Source organism: Lepidochelys kempii, chromosome 15 (assembly GCF_965140285.1).
Source record: "Lepidochelys kempii isolate rLepKem1 chromosome 15, rLepKem1.hap1, whole genome shotgun sequence".
NCBI classification, from domain to species: Eukaryota; Metazoa; Chordata; order Testudines; family Cheloniidae; genus Lepidochelys; species Lepidochelys kempii.
This window is the reverse complement of record NC_136394.1, coordinates 25,906,283-25,922,380: the sequence shown is the minus strand read 5'-3', so window position 1 is coordinate 25,922,380 and position 16,098 is coordinate 25,906,283. Positions and strand designations below refer to the sequence as shown.

At 39.1% G+C, this 16,098-nt stretch overlaps 1 protein-coding gene across 2 annotated transcripts in view; it reads left to right on the top strand.

Annotated features, from left to right (window-relative positions):
* Window positions 1-15,693, top strand: part of ATP2A2 (ATPase sarcoplasmic/endoplasmic reticulum Ca2+ transporting 2) — a 77,606-nt gene extending 61,913 nt beyond the window's left edge. The window contains exons 15-21 of one of the 2 annotated variants that reach the window (XR_012155176.2): window positions 717-937; window positions 2,096-2,298; window positions 3,497-3,582; window positions 4,023-4,156; window positions 5,267-5,384; window positions 5,554-7,108; window positions 14,577-15,693. Coding sequence is in view for 1 of the 2 variants with exons in the window: in XM_073313693.2 (XP_073169794.1) it covers window positions 717-937; window positions 2,096-2,298; window positions 3,497-3,582; window positions 4,023-4,156; window positions 5,267-5,384; window positions 5,554-5,823 (1,032 nt within the window). In the remaining variant the exon portion in view is untranslated. Of the gene's footprint in view, window positions 1-716; window positions 938-2,095; window positions 2,299-3,496; window positions 3,583-4,022; window positions 4,157-5,266; window positions 5,385-5,553; window positions 7,209-14,576 lie in introns of those variants that run through there. The other variant, XM_073313693.2, reaches the window with a different exon arrangement.
* The last annotated feature ends 405 nt before the right edge of the window (window positions 15,694-16,098 follow it).

Here is a 16,098-nt window from a genome sequence, read left to right as displayed (position 1 = left end):
TCCATTTTTAGGAATGTTGTTCAGCAGTGCATTGTTCAGAAAATTACTTCAAAAATAATGTATCATGTGGGCATAATTCAGCATCAGAAATATCTTACTGGTTCACACCAAAACCTTGACAAAATATGGTACTTGTAACTTACCAGTTGGTAAAACTGGGCTTTTTACTTCCCCGCAAGCATCTGAGCACATCTCTGATCTCTTAGGGAGATGGCAGTGCCTTTGATTTATAGCCCCAAGAGGTGGAAAATCAGCAAACTGTCTTTTGGTTTGGGCACTTAAGTGTATGGCCTGAAGAACTAAGATAGTTGATCTCAGAGTCAATTTTGTTAGACAAGCAAGGAATATTGTGTAATGGATTGTGGATGTATGGGTGGAGTAAATGGAGAGGTTTCTCTTGAACCCAGTTTCCTTGCACTTCAGCAATCAATGTCTCAACTAGTTACATTGTGTGTGTATTGTAATGTTCACATGTTGATTACAGGCATAATCGGAATAAGAGCACTGGAAACACTGTTGCTACTCAGGTCATCTTCTGTGTCTGTCAGTTCAATCAAGTTTAAACTTCCTCTCCTTCACCTTAAAGTCCCATCTCAATTCTGCACCTCCTTATTCACCCACTTTAGTTTTTTGCCTGCCCCCCCCCCCCCGTGTAAAATCCTCTTCCAGTAGCTGCATATAAGTTCCCATGTTTTCTATTAAACTTTGTATTTTAGACTGGTGATGGTGTAAATGATGCCCCTGCACTAAAGAAAGCAGAAATTGGGATTGCTATGGGGTCAGGTACTGCAGTAGCTAAAACTGCTTCTGAAATGGTATTGGCTGATGACAACTTCTCAACCATCGTAGCTGCTGTGGAAGAAGGGCGTGCAATCTACAACAACATGAAACAGTTTATCCGTTATCTCATCTCTTCGAATGTTGGAGAAGTTGTTTGGTAAGTTTTAAGAAGTGGTTGTTTTAATTTTGCGCTTCTGTAATGGAAGCTGGTCAATTTTAACTTCTAAATATTGCCAGATGCTATTTGGGGAACAGGTTTATTAGAAGTAATAACTGTGTTTAAAAGAGAGGAGCATTGCAACGCATATAAATACTTCACTGTTTTGAGAAACTTCTATTCAGATGTTAAATATTTCAAAGAAATAATTAATATTTCTCAAATTCTAGTTTTGAGACTGTAATGTCCACTAATATTGGTCCTTAATGCTTCATTGTGGCAAGACTCCTATGAAACAGACAAATCCCCATTCTACAGTTGGGAAATCTAACACAAAAGTTGACTCTTTCCCAAGACCACAGAGTGAGTTGGTGGCAGAGCCAGGAATAGAGCCCAGATCTCCCGAGTCCCATTTTTGTATTTAAGCCATAAGACTCTCCTTTTTCTGAGGGCTTAATGTAGTCCAGGTTTTATTTTAACTCTGATTTTGAATAGTGTAAAGTTCTCCTTCTGGTGGTGGTTGCTACAGATCCCTACTCCTGTAGATCTACTCTAAACCATGCTGACTCAAAGCCATAAAGGGAGGTTGCATGTATTCAAGGACTGGAGGATATCCAGTTCAATGGAACCTTGCCCCTCAGTTGTAGAATTACAGTACTTCTACAACAGTTGCAGGCTTTTAGGGAGGCACTGCAAGCCTCCCTTTATAGATGGCTTCAGGAAGTGGCTCCACTAGGGGAAAACTGCTTTTTAATGCTCCATCAGGTCCATTTGTTTTGCCACACAACTCAGAGACCATAGATCTGTAGAAGCAATATCCTCCAAGCACTCCAGAAAGCAGCCTAGTGCTTTGTGAGGGTTACTCCGGTAGAGAGTAATAAAACTCCTCAGTCTACCAAAACGAAATGCACGTACTTCAGAACTTTAAACATTATTCAATTATTGTTGGCTATAAAATGGCATGTACATTCCTAGCTATCTCAGTGTGAATATTTAGCTTCCAATATTAAATAGATGTTGCAATGAGAGACAGCATAAATTTTCCTTGCCATTTACTAAGGAACAGAATTATTTAACTACTAATCTACGATTACTTTATTTATAATATGTTCTGTTTAACATGGCCAAGGACAATTTTGTACTTGTTCCTTTTTGTAGTATCTTCTTGACTGCTGCTCTGGGTTTCCCTGAAGCTTTAATTCCCGTCCAGCTGTTATGGGTAAATCTTGTAACAGATGGTCTCCCTGCCACTGCTCTGGGCTTCAATCCTCCTGATTTGGACATAATGGATAAGCCGCCCCGTAATCCTAAAGAGCCCTTAATCAGTGGATGGCTCTTCTTCCGTTACCTGGCTATTGGATGTGAGTAGCTCACTAGCTTTTCTTTTCAACTGTTTGTGCATGCGGAATGACTTACAGTAACTTGATTTGGAACTTACATGGTCTTCAGTTATGTTTTAGGGCCTTGAAGGCTAGCACAGTGTACTGCTGAACTAGCATACTCCCTTCCATCTTTGTTCCAAGATGGTCACTTTTTTCATTGTTGATCAGTTATTCAACAGATGTACCAATATTTTTAGTACATCTCCTGTAGTCCTAGTGCCCTTGTTTTAAGTCTTATTGGTATCGGGCAAAGCAGTGCATGTATGGGCTCCTTAATACTGTCACATCATGTGTTACTGCTGGTTCAAACTTAAACCTTTTATAATCCGATCTCAGAATGTAGGAATTATTGTTACATTGGCTCAGACCTGAGGCCCGTCTAGTCCAATATCCTGTCTATGGCAGTGCCCAGTGCTACATGCTTCACAGGAAGGAACCCCGCAATAGACATATGTGCTCAAGCTAAATTAGGATTCTCTGTCCAGAACACTTGTTTCCACCTAGCTAGCACATGCTCTCCTCTCCTACAACATTCACTTCCCCTTCCTGTGACCCATTCCAATCTCTCCTTCTCCTCTCCACATACCCTCTTCCAGCTGAGGACAGGTTGGGATTGCTACTTAACTGTCTTCAGAGGTTGAGAAATGCAAGATGCTTGTTGACTTAGTAATGAAGAAGCCAGATCTGGAGTAGAAGGCTACCCACCTGGTATCTAGAACCTTTTTTCAATCAGCAAATGACAATGGTTTGGCCAAATCTGTCATGAACAGCTAACCAAATTGTTCTGCAGCACGTTCATATTTGCACTTTGTCTCTGTAGAACAGAGTTAATTACTCATACTTTTTTTTATTGGAAAGTGAGAAGTCAGGATTTATTTTCTGCTAAAGATATTAAATGTTTACTGATCACTTTCCAGAGCCATGACCATAGTTGAATTCTCTGTATGCCTTAAATTACCATAAACACATAAGATCTTTACAGTTGGACAGATGCCAATTACAGTGACGTGGCCATTTAAAAGCAGATTCCTTCTACAGGAAATGGGCAAAGGCTACTCTGTGTCTGTCTGTGCGCCCAAGTGATGGTAGAGGCGGAAGTTCAAGTGAGGTTAACAAGACCATGTCATATGTACAATTCGTAATATAGAAAACCAAGTTATCTTTTTTTTTCTTTAAGGTTACGTTGGAGCTGCGACAGTGGGTGCTGCTGCGTGGTGGTTCATTGCTGCTGATGGTGGCCCAAGAGTTACCTATTACCAGCTGGTATTATTCAGTTTAATTTACTTTAAAAAGCCTGCAAAAATATATAAACTCCTACTGAGTGTAATATAATATGTTGTTACTTACTGTATGCTCTACATTTTCATTTCAAAGAATAGCTGCAGAAGAACCGTCTTTAATTGTATTTAATAATCCTGCTTATTCAGAGTTTATAGCTATAAAAAGCTGAAAGAATACCAGACTTTCTCTAAACAGTTTTTGAAGGACCATAAGTGTCTTTTATGGGAAGATTTCTATACATATCAAATTAATGTGAATTGTTTGAATGAGATGAAGTCAAAAGTAATTCTTCCTGATGTTGGCCTCTACAGGCACAGGCTTGTATAATCCTAGTGCTGCACCATTCCACTTTAATTTTTTTGTAAATAGGTAATCATCACTGTTGGAAATAATGAGTGCTTGCTTGTTTTATTCTGTTGTAGAGTCATTTCCTGCAGTGCAATGAGGACAACCCAGATTTCACAGATGTAGACTGTGTGGTCTTTGAGTCGCCATATCCAATGACAATGGCACTTTCTGTTCTGGTCACCATAGAGATGTGTAATGCTCTCAACAGGTTAGTTATGTCTGAAGTAGAAAGCTGAGATTCACTTGGAGCTCTTTGCCTGAAATTATAAAGTTTTATATAGCATGTGTCCTTTCTTAATGCATGGACAGTTCAAGTAATAGACAACAGTGAGGCAATGGTGAATTCCTGAGTTTGTATATTGAAGGCCAGAGGATCGTTTTTCCTAGATCACATTTGAGATCTTACCCTATAAGCAAAGTGGTATCATTTTAAATCCTTCAATTCACTCTTGGGACTTTGGTATTAGACTGCTAGAATATTTTCCACTATTTAATTTAAGACTCCTCAATCAGATTATCCCTCATATTTCTACTATAAAGTGATATCAAGGAGACCTAAAATAAGACTGTTTAAATATATGGGAAATAGTTTTTCCTGCCCTAAGGGAGCATGCCTCAGCTAATTAATACTAAATTATAAATGGAAACCTCTAAATAGCACAATATGCCAAGGGTATTTGAACAAATTGGAGGTCAGTTAAATTTAAAAAATACATCGTAACTTGAAACTTAAGGATGGTGCATTAGTTCTACATTTAAAATACTCTACATCTGAGATTTCTCTTCCTAAACTCCTATATTGCAGCACAAAAACCTCCTCTGATATAGCCAAAACTTACATAGATTGAACCTGCACAGAAAACGGATTTAAACAAGAGTGTTAGCATTTGTTAGATACGTTAAATAGTACAAGTATATTAAAATGGGCCTAATTGTAATCCTATATAAACTCTGTGCTAATTGAGATGGACAGTAATTTTAATTTAAAATGCAGTGTAATATTCAAAGCCGTGGAACCCTGTTAGCTCTTCGAAGTACATAGTATATTGCTATTTTACACCATTAGTCTAATAAACTTGTTAGAGTTTAGTAGCATTGTGTAACATCTTTTTATTTAATACAGCAACTAGTTACTTTAAAAACAGCCTTTAATAATCTGAACACTGATTAATGACCAAAAGTGTCAGCAGCCCCCTAACTGTCTTGTTCTTAAATACTCTTACCTCACAGGCACAGAATTATGGCCTGCTAAGATGCCTAATGTGCCTTGTTGTATGTCCTATTCTGATGTCTTACGTATGCATTGTTTCTGTTACAGTTTATCAGAAAACCAGTCCTTAATGAGGATGCCTCCATGGGAAAATATCTGGCTTGTGGGTTCTATTTGCTTGTCCATGTCACTCCATTTTCTTATCCTTTATGTAGAACCACTGCCGGTAAGTAAACTTGTTAATTGGGTGCAAGCTATGTGAAGAGACAAGAGTGGCAAAACTACTTGCCTGTAATGATGTCTTAAATTTCAAAAAAGAAAAAACACTGAGATTTTTTATTTATTTATTTAGCGTGTATAAGTAAAAGGATCTAATATTGGCTTCTCTTCCACAGCTAATCTTCCAAATCACACCTCTGAATGTGACACAGTGGCTGATGGTGTTGAAAATCTCAGTACCTGTAATTCTGCTGGATGAGACACTTAAGTTTGCGGCCCGTAACTACCTGGAACCTGGTAAAGATTGCGAGAAGCCTGCCACCAAACCATGTTCTTTATCAGCATGCACCGAAGGGATTTCGTGGCCATTTGTGCTCATTACTATGCCCTTGCTTATCTGGCTTTACAGTACAGACACTAACTTTAGTGATATGTTCTGGTCTTGACTGACATAGTGATGATTTTACATAAAGATGTTTAACTTAATCAATTTTTTATGGTTTAAAGCAACTGTCGATTTCTGCTGAATTTTCACATGAACATATTTGCCGGTGATGGAGGTTTCATACTTTAGATTTTGTGTTTTTGCTTTTTCTGACTCCAGTGGGGGCAATATTTTCCTCTTTTATACACAACTAAAGTGTCCATTGACATGTACAGAGAACTAACACTATTTTATGCAAATATTTTTTTGTAGATGAAAAGCATGTACAGTGTTCTGTTTAATAGTCTATTCATCCTTGTAAAAAAAACAAAACAAAACTTTTTTTTGAGCCAGCGGACACTATCAAACTAAATTGGTAGCAGATTTTAGGGAGTGAATGTGTTTTCTAAAACTAAAAAAGCATGCAACTGTCTGTCTTTTGCATGATCATCTGAACTTAAGTTGATGTCAGTTTATTTTTTATTCATAAGCCGATTTTTCTGCACTGGGCAGAGAGTACTGCTACCTCAGTCAGTTTGTTTTGTTTTGTTTTTTGCCCCTCCTTGTGCCCCCTCATCTTAGGTTCCTGACTATCTTGTTTACACCAGTCTTTGTAAGAGGTAGAGTATGACTATTCATGCTTGTGCAGAAAATATAATTCCAGGTGGAACCTGCTGGGTTCTTCTGCCATCCCTTCAACACACGTAGTATTTTAAGGTTATTTATTTAAATGTCTAATGTATTTTATTGTAACAAACCTTGTTTTGCCAGTGTTGCCCACTTTACCGAGGGGGGGAGAGGGGGCACTACTTCAGTCTAGTTTAAACTTTTAAATGGACAAAGAAAATTCTATTTCTTTTTTTTAACTCTAAAAGATGGCTTAAGTTCCGTTTTTAATACCTTATTTACGTGTGTCAGATGTTTTTCAGTCTCTTAGATCAGGGCTTTTGTAATGTGACCTGGAAAAAATAACTTGCACTGCATAGTTAGAAATTGGATTTCTTACACTTTTAGTTAGGGCATTGATCAGTTACACATTTTATGAGTTACTCTGCTGGCCTTGTTCTAGCCTGACTTAGAGAAATAACAAGCTCGTGTGTGTTTTTGTAAAATCTGTAAATAGCACATGACCAAATGAACATATTGTATAGAACTATTTTTATTTTAATGTGGCACTAACCAGCTTCATTATATTATGATAAATGTTAGAGCATGTTTTCAAATTCAGTCCTGTATCAATGTGTAAGTCATTAACCGTCCTAACTGTGGTGTTTTTCTCCAATGCCTTCCAACATTCATCGACTAAAGTGAGTATTTCTCTTCCATTTCACCATCCCAGTGGTGACTTGCTGTAAAATGGCATATGCTGTATACATGTCAAAGAATAAATAGTAATTTCCTTCATTCCATGCTGCGTCTTGTCGGACTCTGCTGTGCTACATTATTATCACCATTTTAGACTATGCATCCTATAGTATGAGGCCCAAATTATTGAAGCAAGTTGCTTTACATTCAGGATCACAGTGCTTTTCGGGACCAGCAGCTTCAGTGCAGCAAGAAATTAGAGCTCTTGCCCCATTTTTACCCCATACTTAGGTCAAGTCAACTGTAAGCTTTTTCAAACCCATTGACAGCTGCTGTCTAAATTTGATAACCAAGCATTAATGCAAAATATATTGATGCTTATGATCAAACAATGCTTTTTTTATTCTGAAGACATACACCCACCACAGAAAATGTGAAATGCTGCTTCCAAGCAGACTGTATCCATTCCAATTATGTTCTCAGGTACCTAGCGTGCTCACTTTGTAACAGAACAATCCATTTATTGTTTCCATTGAATGGAAATGCTTTCTTTGTACAATGTTCATGTGAAAAGACAAAAAGGAACATTCCTGTTAACCTCAGCCAGATTAGTGCGGAGCCCTTGAGAGCAGCATGGGGGGCAGAGTGGCTTTGTAAAATGGCAGACAGTGTGTTGGTTTAAATCTGTTGAAAAGTAGTGCCCAACTGCTATTAAACTTACTTTGTTGAAGGTACCTGATCCATTAAATCAAGGCACCAAAGAACTCTTGAGCTGCTCCAGAGGGACATGGAGAATGTCGGTTCCAGGCTTTCACTTGGCTTCAGATACAGAAGCTCAAATGTCCCCAAAATACAATAAATATAAAACAAAACCTCTCTGAAATCACAGCACGAGTCCCACCTATTTGTTGTCCCTCCTATATGCAGACCAAGGGCTTGTCTACAGCGTGGCAACGTGCATCAGAGGGTATAAATTGCAGAGCGCTCTGTACTGTTACACGCTTAACTGCCAGCGTAGACCTTGCTGACGTCCTCAGAGTTTCCTAGTGCACAATGATTAGGGCCCTACCAAACTCCCAGCCTTGAAAAACATGTCCTGGACCATGAAATCTGATCTTTAGTGTGCTTTTACCTTATGCTGTACAGATTTCACAGGGGAGGTCTCTCTCAAATTGGGGGTCCTGACCCAAAAAGGAGTTGCAGGGGGGTTGCAAGGTTATTTTAGGGCGGTCATGGTATTGCCACCCTTACTCCTGCTCTGCGGCCTTGACAGCGGTGGCTGTTGGCCAGGTTCCCAGCTCTGAAGGCAGCGCCGCAGCAGCACAGAAGGAAGGCTGTCAGTACTATACCCAGGCCACCCGTACTTCTGCGCTGCTCTCTTCAGAAGTGGGCGTCCAGAGAGTGGTAGCTGCTGACTGGGAGCCCAGCTCTGAAGGCACAGCCGTCGCCAGCAGCCGCGCAGAGGTAAGGATGACCTGGTATTTCCACCTTTACTGCTGCCTGCAGAGCTGGGCCCTCAAAGGTGGCAGTACTGTACCAGGCCATCCGTACTTCTGCGCGGCTACTGGCGGCGGCTCTGCCTTCGGAGCTGGGCTCCCAGTCAGCAGCCACTGCTCTGGCCGCCCAGCTCTGAAGGCAGCACCGCTGCCAGCAGTAGCGTGGGTAGGAGTACTACAACTCCCCCTACGATACTCTTGTGGCCTGCCCCCTCACAACTCCTTTTTGGGTCAGGATCTCTACACCGGCATGAAATTTCAGATTTAAATAGCTGAAATGAAATTTTATGATTTTTTTAAAATCCTATGATCAAGAAATTGACCAAAATGGACCATGAACTTGGTAGGGCCTTAGCAATGATGTAGTCCTGTTTGAAATCGTACTAGTTAACATGCGCTAGGAACCTTTAAGGTGTGTCAGCAGAGGGTACATAGGGCAGTTAGACTGCAGCACTGTAGAGCACTCTACAGTTTACACTCTTCTGGTGTGCTCTGGTATGCCCTGTAGACACAGCTTCAGTGTGCCAGCAAAGCCTCTTCTTTTTAGTGTCAGTGGCTCACTGTGGGGTGTTACATCAGATCAGTGTCATCTGGTAGGAGAGTACAGGTCCCTGAACACTTAACTAATGTACTTTTTAGTTTGGGGCTGAATGCCCTTAGTGTGGCTGATGGAAGGATCTCTCCTTGCAGTGGGATGCACATCCTTCCCAAGAACTAGTGACTTACACTGCCCCCTGGATGTAGTTGTAAACCTAGAATGCCTTACCAGGACTCATGATTCAGAAGGGAGTAGTTGCTTCTTGGAAGACAGGGAACAATTTCCACAGCAACTTCCCTAATATAGGAGATGATATTCTCTGGATTGTGCCTTTAAGGCACACACTGTCACTAAAACCACTAATATGGACTGCCTTCTTATAATTAAAACTACAATTAATTAACTCCATTTGCTAAAGTTGAACTTGATGTTATAAAGGTATTTAGTTATAAAGACAGGGCCTGTTTCCAGAAATGTTATCTGCACCCAGAGCTTCAGGGGGAGCTATAGGTTTTAAACCTTTGGAATGTCAGATCCACAAATCCTGGAACAAGGGGCACACAAAATCCAAGCATTTTAAGTACAAGCCAGTGGCAGTGGGTTGTGGTTACATGTGTAACTTCAGGAATACTATCGATATTAAAACTTTGCTTTTGGGACTTTTCCATCTATTTCACTAAACCATCCGCTGAGCACATGACTTGCTTTTACAGAAATTAATAGGCCATGAAATTGTTCTGATCACTTAAAACTAAATCCATTTGAGGTTTGTGTGTGTGTGTTTTGGTGTGGGGGGGTAACAACATTTAAGATTTTCTGTAGTGTCAGCATCTTTAATATTTAGATGTTAATAGCAAAACTTGCCTTTTTCCTTTAAATATTGTGAATTTAAATAGTGCACCAACAGTGAACATTTTAAGGGCTGCAAAGATTGTCCAGTTCAAAACAAGGACTTTGAAAGGTTGGTTTGGTGGTTGTTTTTTGGAAGCTTCTGTCTCTGAAGCAGACCACCCACCATCTTAAGGGAGTTTTATGCATCTCCAAGGACCAACTTGCATGATTTTAGAACCAGAAACCCTGCTGCTGCACAGAGATCATATAAAACTAGGCACTTAAGGATGAAGGCAGGAAATCTGGATTGCAGGCTGAACAGAGGGGAAAAAAGCTGGGTAGACTTGAACTTTTTCTTTAAACCTGAGGCTCTAGCAATATAACTGTTAGGGACATCTAAAGTTGGAGCATGCAAGCACAATTCAATGAGTAGTAAGCATTAATTGTGAAAAATTATACTTGAGGCAAGTGCAGATTCTACCCCATCTCTGCTATTTCAAAGGCAGCTGCTATTAAAGCCTAAAGAATCTTACCCTCTATCCTTCCAAGAGTTGTCACCAGAGATGGACTTAAGCTGCTTGAGGCCTAGACCTGCCAAGCTTCAAGGTCCATCAGACTGATTCTTCTTTCTGCCGGATGAACGTTTGCCTTCATCCTCCTGAATGAGCCAGCTCAAGCAGATGCCCAACTTGGAGCTACTGTATGTCTCTACAGCCTCTGACCCTGGGCTTCAATTTTTAAGATGCTTCCTTAATCCACACTTGACAATGCAATCTTTAAAATAACTTTTGAGCAGCCTGAAATAACAGGATGGCTCAAAGCTGCTTGAATGCTGAATTAGAAAGAGAGACTTTAAGATACCATAGTGAACTATCCTGACCCACTGGCAGCCCAATTTCCCTTTGCAAGTGTTGCACAGGGAGCAAAAGTGTAGCGTAAGGAATCAGTGAGGAAGAAAGGAGGGACTCGCGTGACTACAGTGTTCCTCTCTAGCTAACTATAAAGTAGGGCTGTCAGGTGATTAAAAAAATTAATCACAATTCATTGCACTGTTAAACAGAATAAATATTTTTGGGTGTTTCCTACATTTTCAAATATATTGATTTCAATTACCACACAATACAAAGTGTACAGTGCTCATATGATATTTGTATTATATTTTTCAATTCACCTCCTACGAATACTGTAGTGCAATCTCTTTAGCATGAAGTGCAACTTATAAAGGTAGAATTATGTACAAAAAATAACTGCATTAAAAAATAAAACAATGTAAAACTTTAGCACCTACAAGTCAACTCAGTCCTACTTCTTCAGCCCATCGCTCAAACAAGTTTGTGTACATTTGCAAGGAGATAATGCTGCCCGCTTCTTGTTCAGGTTACCTGAAAGAGAGAACAGGCGTTCTCCTGGCACTGTTGTAGCTGGTGTTGCAAGATATTTACGTGCCAGATGCACTAAAGATTCATTTGTCCCTTCATGCTCCAACCACCATCGGGGGATATGCATCCATGCCGATGACGGCTTCTGCTCAATAACGATCCAAAGCAGTGCACACTGACGCATATTCATTTTCATCATGAGTCAGATGCCACGAGCAGAAGGTTGATTTTCTTTTTTGGTGGTTCGGTCCTATAGTTTCTGCACTGGAGTGTTGCTCTTTTTAGACTTCTGAAAGCATGCTCCATAACTCATCCCTCTCAGATTTTGGAAGGCACTTCAGATTCTTAAACCTTGGGTTGTGTGCTGTAGCTATTTTTAGAAATCTGACATTGGTACCTTCTTTGCATTTTGTCAGATCTGCAGTGTTCTTAAAAATGAACATGTACTAGGTCATCATCCAAGAGTGTTATAACATGAAATATATGGCAGAATGCAGGTAAAACAGAGCAGGAGACATAGAATTCTCCCCCAAGGAGTTCAGTCACAAATTTAATTAACACATTTTTTAATGAGCGTCATCAGCATTAAAGCATGTCCTCCGGAATGGTGGCCAAAGCATGATGTATGAATGGAAATATGAATGTTTAGCATATCTGGCACATAAATACCTTGCAATGCCAGTTACAAAAGTGCCATGCAAACACCTGTTCTCACTTTCAGGTGACATAAATAAGAAGCCAGCAGCATTATGTCCCATAAATGTAAACAAACTTGTTTGTCTTAGCAATTGGCTGAACAAGGAGGAGGACTGAGTGGGCTTGTAGGTGCTAAAGTTTTACATTTTGTTTTGGAGTGCAGTTATGTAACAATCTACATTTGTAAATTGCACTTTCATGATAGAGATTGCACTACAGTACTTGCATGAGGTGAATTGAAAAATACTATTTCTTTTTTACAGTGCAAATATTTGTAATAAAAATATAAAGTGAGCACTGTACACTTTGTATTGTGTTGTAATTAAAATCAATATTTGAAAATGTAGAAAAACGTCCAAAATATTTAATAAACTTCAATTGGTATTCTATTGTTTAACAGTGAGATTAAGAGTGATTAATCAATTAATTTTTTTGAGTTAATCGCATGAGTTAACTGCGATGAATTGACAGCCCTACTAAAAAGCAGCATTGATATGCTTGGATCTTGTCTCTAGCCGAAAGAATCATGCTAGACCTGCAGGAAGAGAAGTGGAAAGGGTTCTGACAACCACAACGGAATAGCTTAGGCAAAACTCTGAGAAGTAATGCAACTTAAAGTAGAATTTCTTGCCAAAATTTAAACTTTCATATTAAAAGAATTCCTTTTGAGTCCCAACTACCTGGGTTATCTTGGGGGAGCAGATCAACTGCACGTTTATTTTTCTGGAAGAGAAATTTCCACATTCTTTCTAACTGAATTTGGTAGATTTTGTAGTGGGGAGAGGGAAGGAAATAGGTACAGGTCTGTGAAGTGTTCACTCACAAGGGATCCATTTAACATATTTCATAATCCCATATACAAATATCTTGTTGACGCTTGTTAGTAGTTAGCTGCAAAGTAACTTGCATTTCCCCTTTCCAGGCTCTGCACGGGTGTTTCTTTGAACACTTCTGTGCTTTTTGATTCTGCTTCCATTTTCCTTTTCACACTTCTGAGCTTTCTCCATTGTCAGCTACTGTACCCTGGGTTCCTTAATGCTCTCCTTTGGTAATCTTAATTTTTTTGATCCCTGATGCATGAGGGGCATAGGGGAACCTAGGCTTGTAGCAGGCCAGGTGAAAGACAGCTGGATGAAAGATGTGCCTTTCTAAGGCTTATGCTGGAAAAAAGTTCATCAAAATCTGAAAGCAACCCCTTTGGTTAGGACAAGAGTACCCTCTGTGGGATGCTGAAAATCTTACTTAATGCTGCTTCTAGCTAGAGGGAAGATGCATCCGAACAAGTCACTTCACCAGCATCTAGTCTAGGGCTACTCTGATGTCTTGATAGTGTGGACTCTTCTCACTATTTCCTTTCAATAATATAGGCTATCCAAAGAGCGATTCCTGACCATATTTAAATGGGTGCTTTATTTTACCTACACAAATGCAAGATGAATGGTATCTGATTACTTTACTCCTAACACTTCAGGAGACCAAATGTGGAAGATACTGTATAAAACAATTCCATTTACAAAAATTGCTATATGGCTAATGTTTGTCGGATGGCTGTTGCATAAAAATGTAAATGTAAGAAAATGAGGTTTTAATCTGTGGTGATAAAATGCAGTACAGCAGTCCTCTAGCTTCTTCCAAGAACACAGCTGATAAGTGGTATATAATGGCAAACAGCTCAAACAAGAAGGATGGTGGAATTTGCTGAGATGGGAGGGGGAAAGAGGTAAATCTGATACAAAATTGTCTGTTTCTCTTGCACTAGTCTCATTTACCTTTTGCACTTCTAACCATTGTTTCCCTAATCTCTGCTAATCACAGCTTTAATTGCATTAATATGAAGCATACTCTGAAAAATCTTAGCAGCATAACCTATAATGTACAGGGGCTAAGTGCAGTCATAAGAACTCTGTAGGGAATTAGAGTATATACAGGGTAAAGCAGTCATTTTATCACAAACCCTCTTGCCTATATAGTTTAATGACTTCTTCCAGAATTAGTTGCATAACCTGGATAATTAAAGGGACATTTTGGTCAACTTTGAGCCAAAGCTTACTTAAAAAAAATATAATTTCAAAAAGTTGCTAGAGACATTTCCATGACAAACTTTAAAAACAAAAAAAAAACAACTTTAAAATTCATGCAGGGGTGGGTTCAGATATTAAAACCTTAAGTCAGTGCATAAGAACCTGAAAGTGAAAAGAGCCTTGTCTATTTCCATTGGCTAGACAGAGAAATAAAAACTACATGAAAGTAAATTAGGTTTTAATTATTTCACCTTCAATCTTTTGGTGACAAATGCTGGCTCTCTTGAAGTCCATGGGAGCTTTGTCACAGATTTCAATAAGGCCAGGATTTCACTCAAGGTGTTTAAGCTTAGGTTTTTTAAACCTGACAGTGTCCTTTCAATTAAAACATCAGTTATCCAACTTAACATTCTCTCTTCTCTCACTATTGATCTTACAAGTCTTGCTTTTATAATGATATAGCATTAGTCATCCTTTCACTAACTGATGCCTTTTTCTTTCCTTTTCAGCAATGCTGGAGTAATCACTTCCTAAACAATTTTGCAGAAATGTAAGGTTGTTTTGTTGCGTGCATGTGTCTTACCAACACATCTGGCAAAACCTCTGCATGTATCATGTAAAAAACAACAAAAACCTGCTTTCCCTAAAACAAAACTCATTGTGTGCTCTGTGGAGGAAATGTGTGGTACCATTAGGGCTTCAGTTATACAAATGTACAAATGTGCAATATAGCTTAACAAATCAGGAAAAAACTCTCCAGAGAAGTTTGGTTTCTTTGCTGCATGGAGAAGACTGTTTATTCTTAAACATTAGGCCAAAAGTAAGGATCTGTCAGCCAAGTTTCCATATTTCTCTGTATAAAATGTATAATAAACTAATGCATGCCTTCAGTTGTAAGTAGCCAAATCTTTCTGTATTGTATCATCTAAACATACTACTTTATGAACAGCTATGTACAATATGCTATACTATTTATAAATTCAGTAAAAAAATACTGATGTTGAATGTTTAAACTGTAAGCCTCCAGTTCATAACTTCAGATTTTTTATTTTTTGTGTGCAAAGATACCTCTCTTGCACTAATGTAACTTATTTAATTAAATCTAAAAGCAGTAGACAGATGTTGGTGCAATACAAGTGTTTGTGTGATGCATTTCTCTAAAAAAACCAAAGTGTCAGTTATAACAACTGCATGTGACCTTTAGAAGTTGTTAATAAGATCAATTGTCTATTTCAATGCTGACAGGAATAAGCATCACACCCAATTTCATTGTTCAGGTAAATAAATTTATTCTACAATACCTACTTGGCGTGTTATTTGATGCACTTTGTTTTCTGCAGGTATAAGTGTACATACTTCAGCACTGTCTTATACTAATGCCAGGATGACAATTACTAGCAGCAACAGCATTGCAATCTTTCCTACTAGAACTATGCAGATGCCAGCTGCTCTTCCTGCAGTATTGACCTCCTCGCTGGTGTGATTTTTTTTTTTCCCTCTGTGCAGGGGCTAGTGTGTAGTTAAGGGACACTGTCGAGTACTTTGATCACTTAATTTTTTTAAATGCTCTCCATTGTTTGTAAAAACCCTCTGAGAAACTTCAAAATAAATGTTTTTCCCAATGAATTTTTTACTTGTTGGTCCTTTTCTATCTTGCAAATAAGGATTATCCTTGGCCACTAATATTCCCCATGATCCACAGATTAAGGCCAAAAGGGTTCCTTGTGATCAATTGTACTTGCCCTCTAGCCACCAGCTGACTCTATGACCTATGAAACTCTTGCCTCAGCCAGCTGGATTCCTAGCTTCAATTTGTGTGCTCACACCAGCCATTATCTCAACTAGTCTTGGCCTCCACCAAACTAGGATTCAAGGCTATTAAAGAATCTAGCTCTCCCAAAATGTCCTAGAATGGCCTGCTGCCAAGACAACAAACCAGGCAACATTAGAAAGACCAAGGGGTAAAGGGAGAGTGTTTCCTTCTCTAAGGCAGTTTCCAAAATGAGCTTCAGTAACCTTTTAAATGTAATG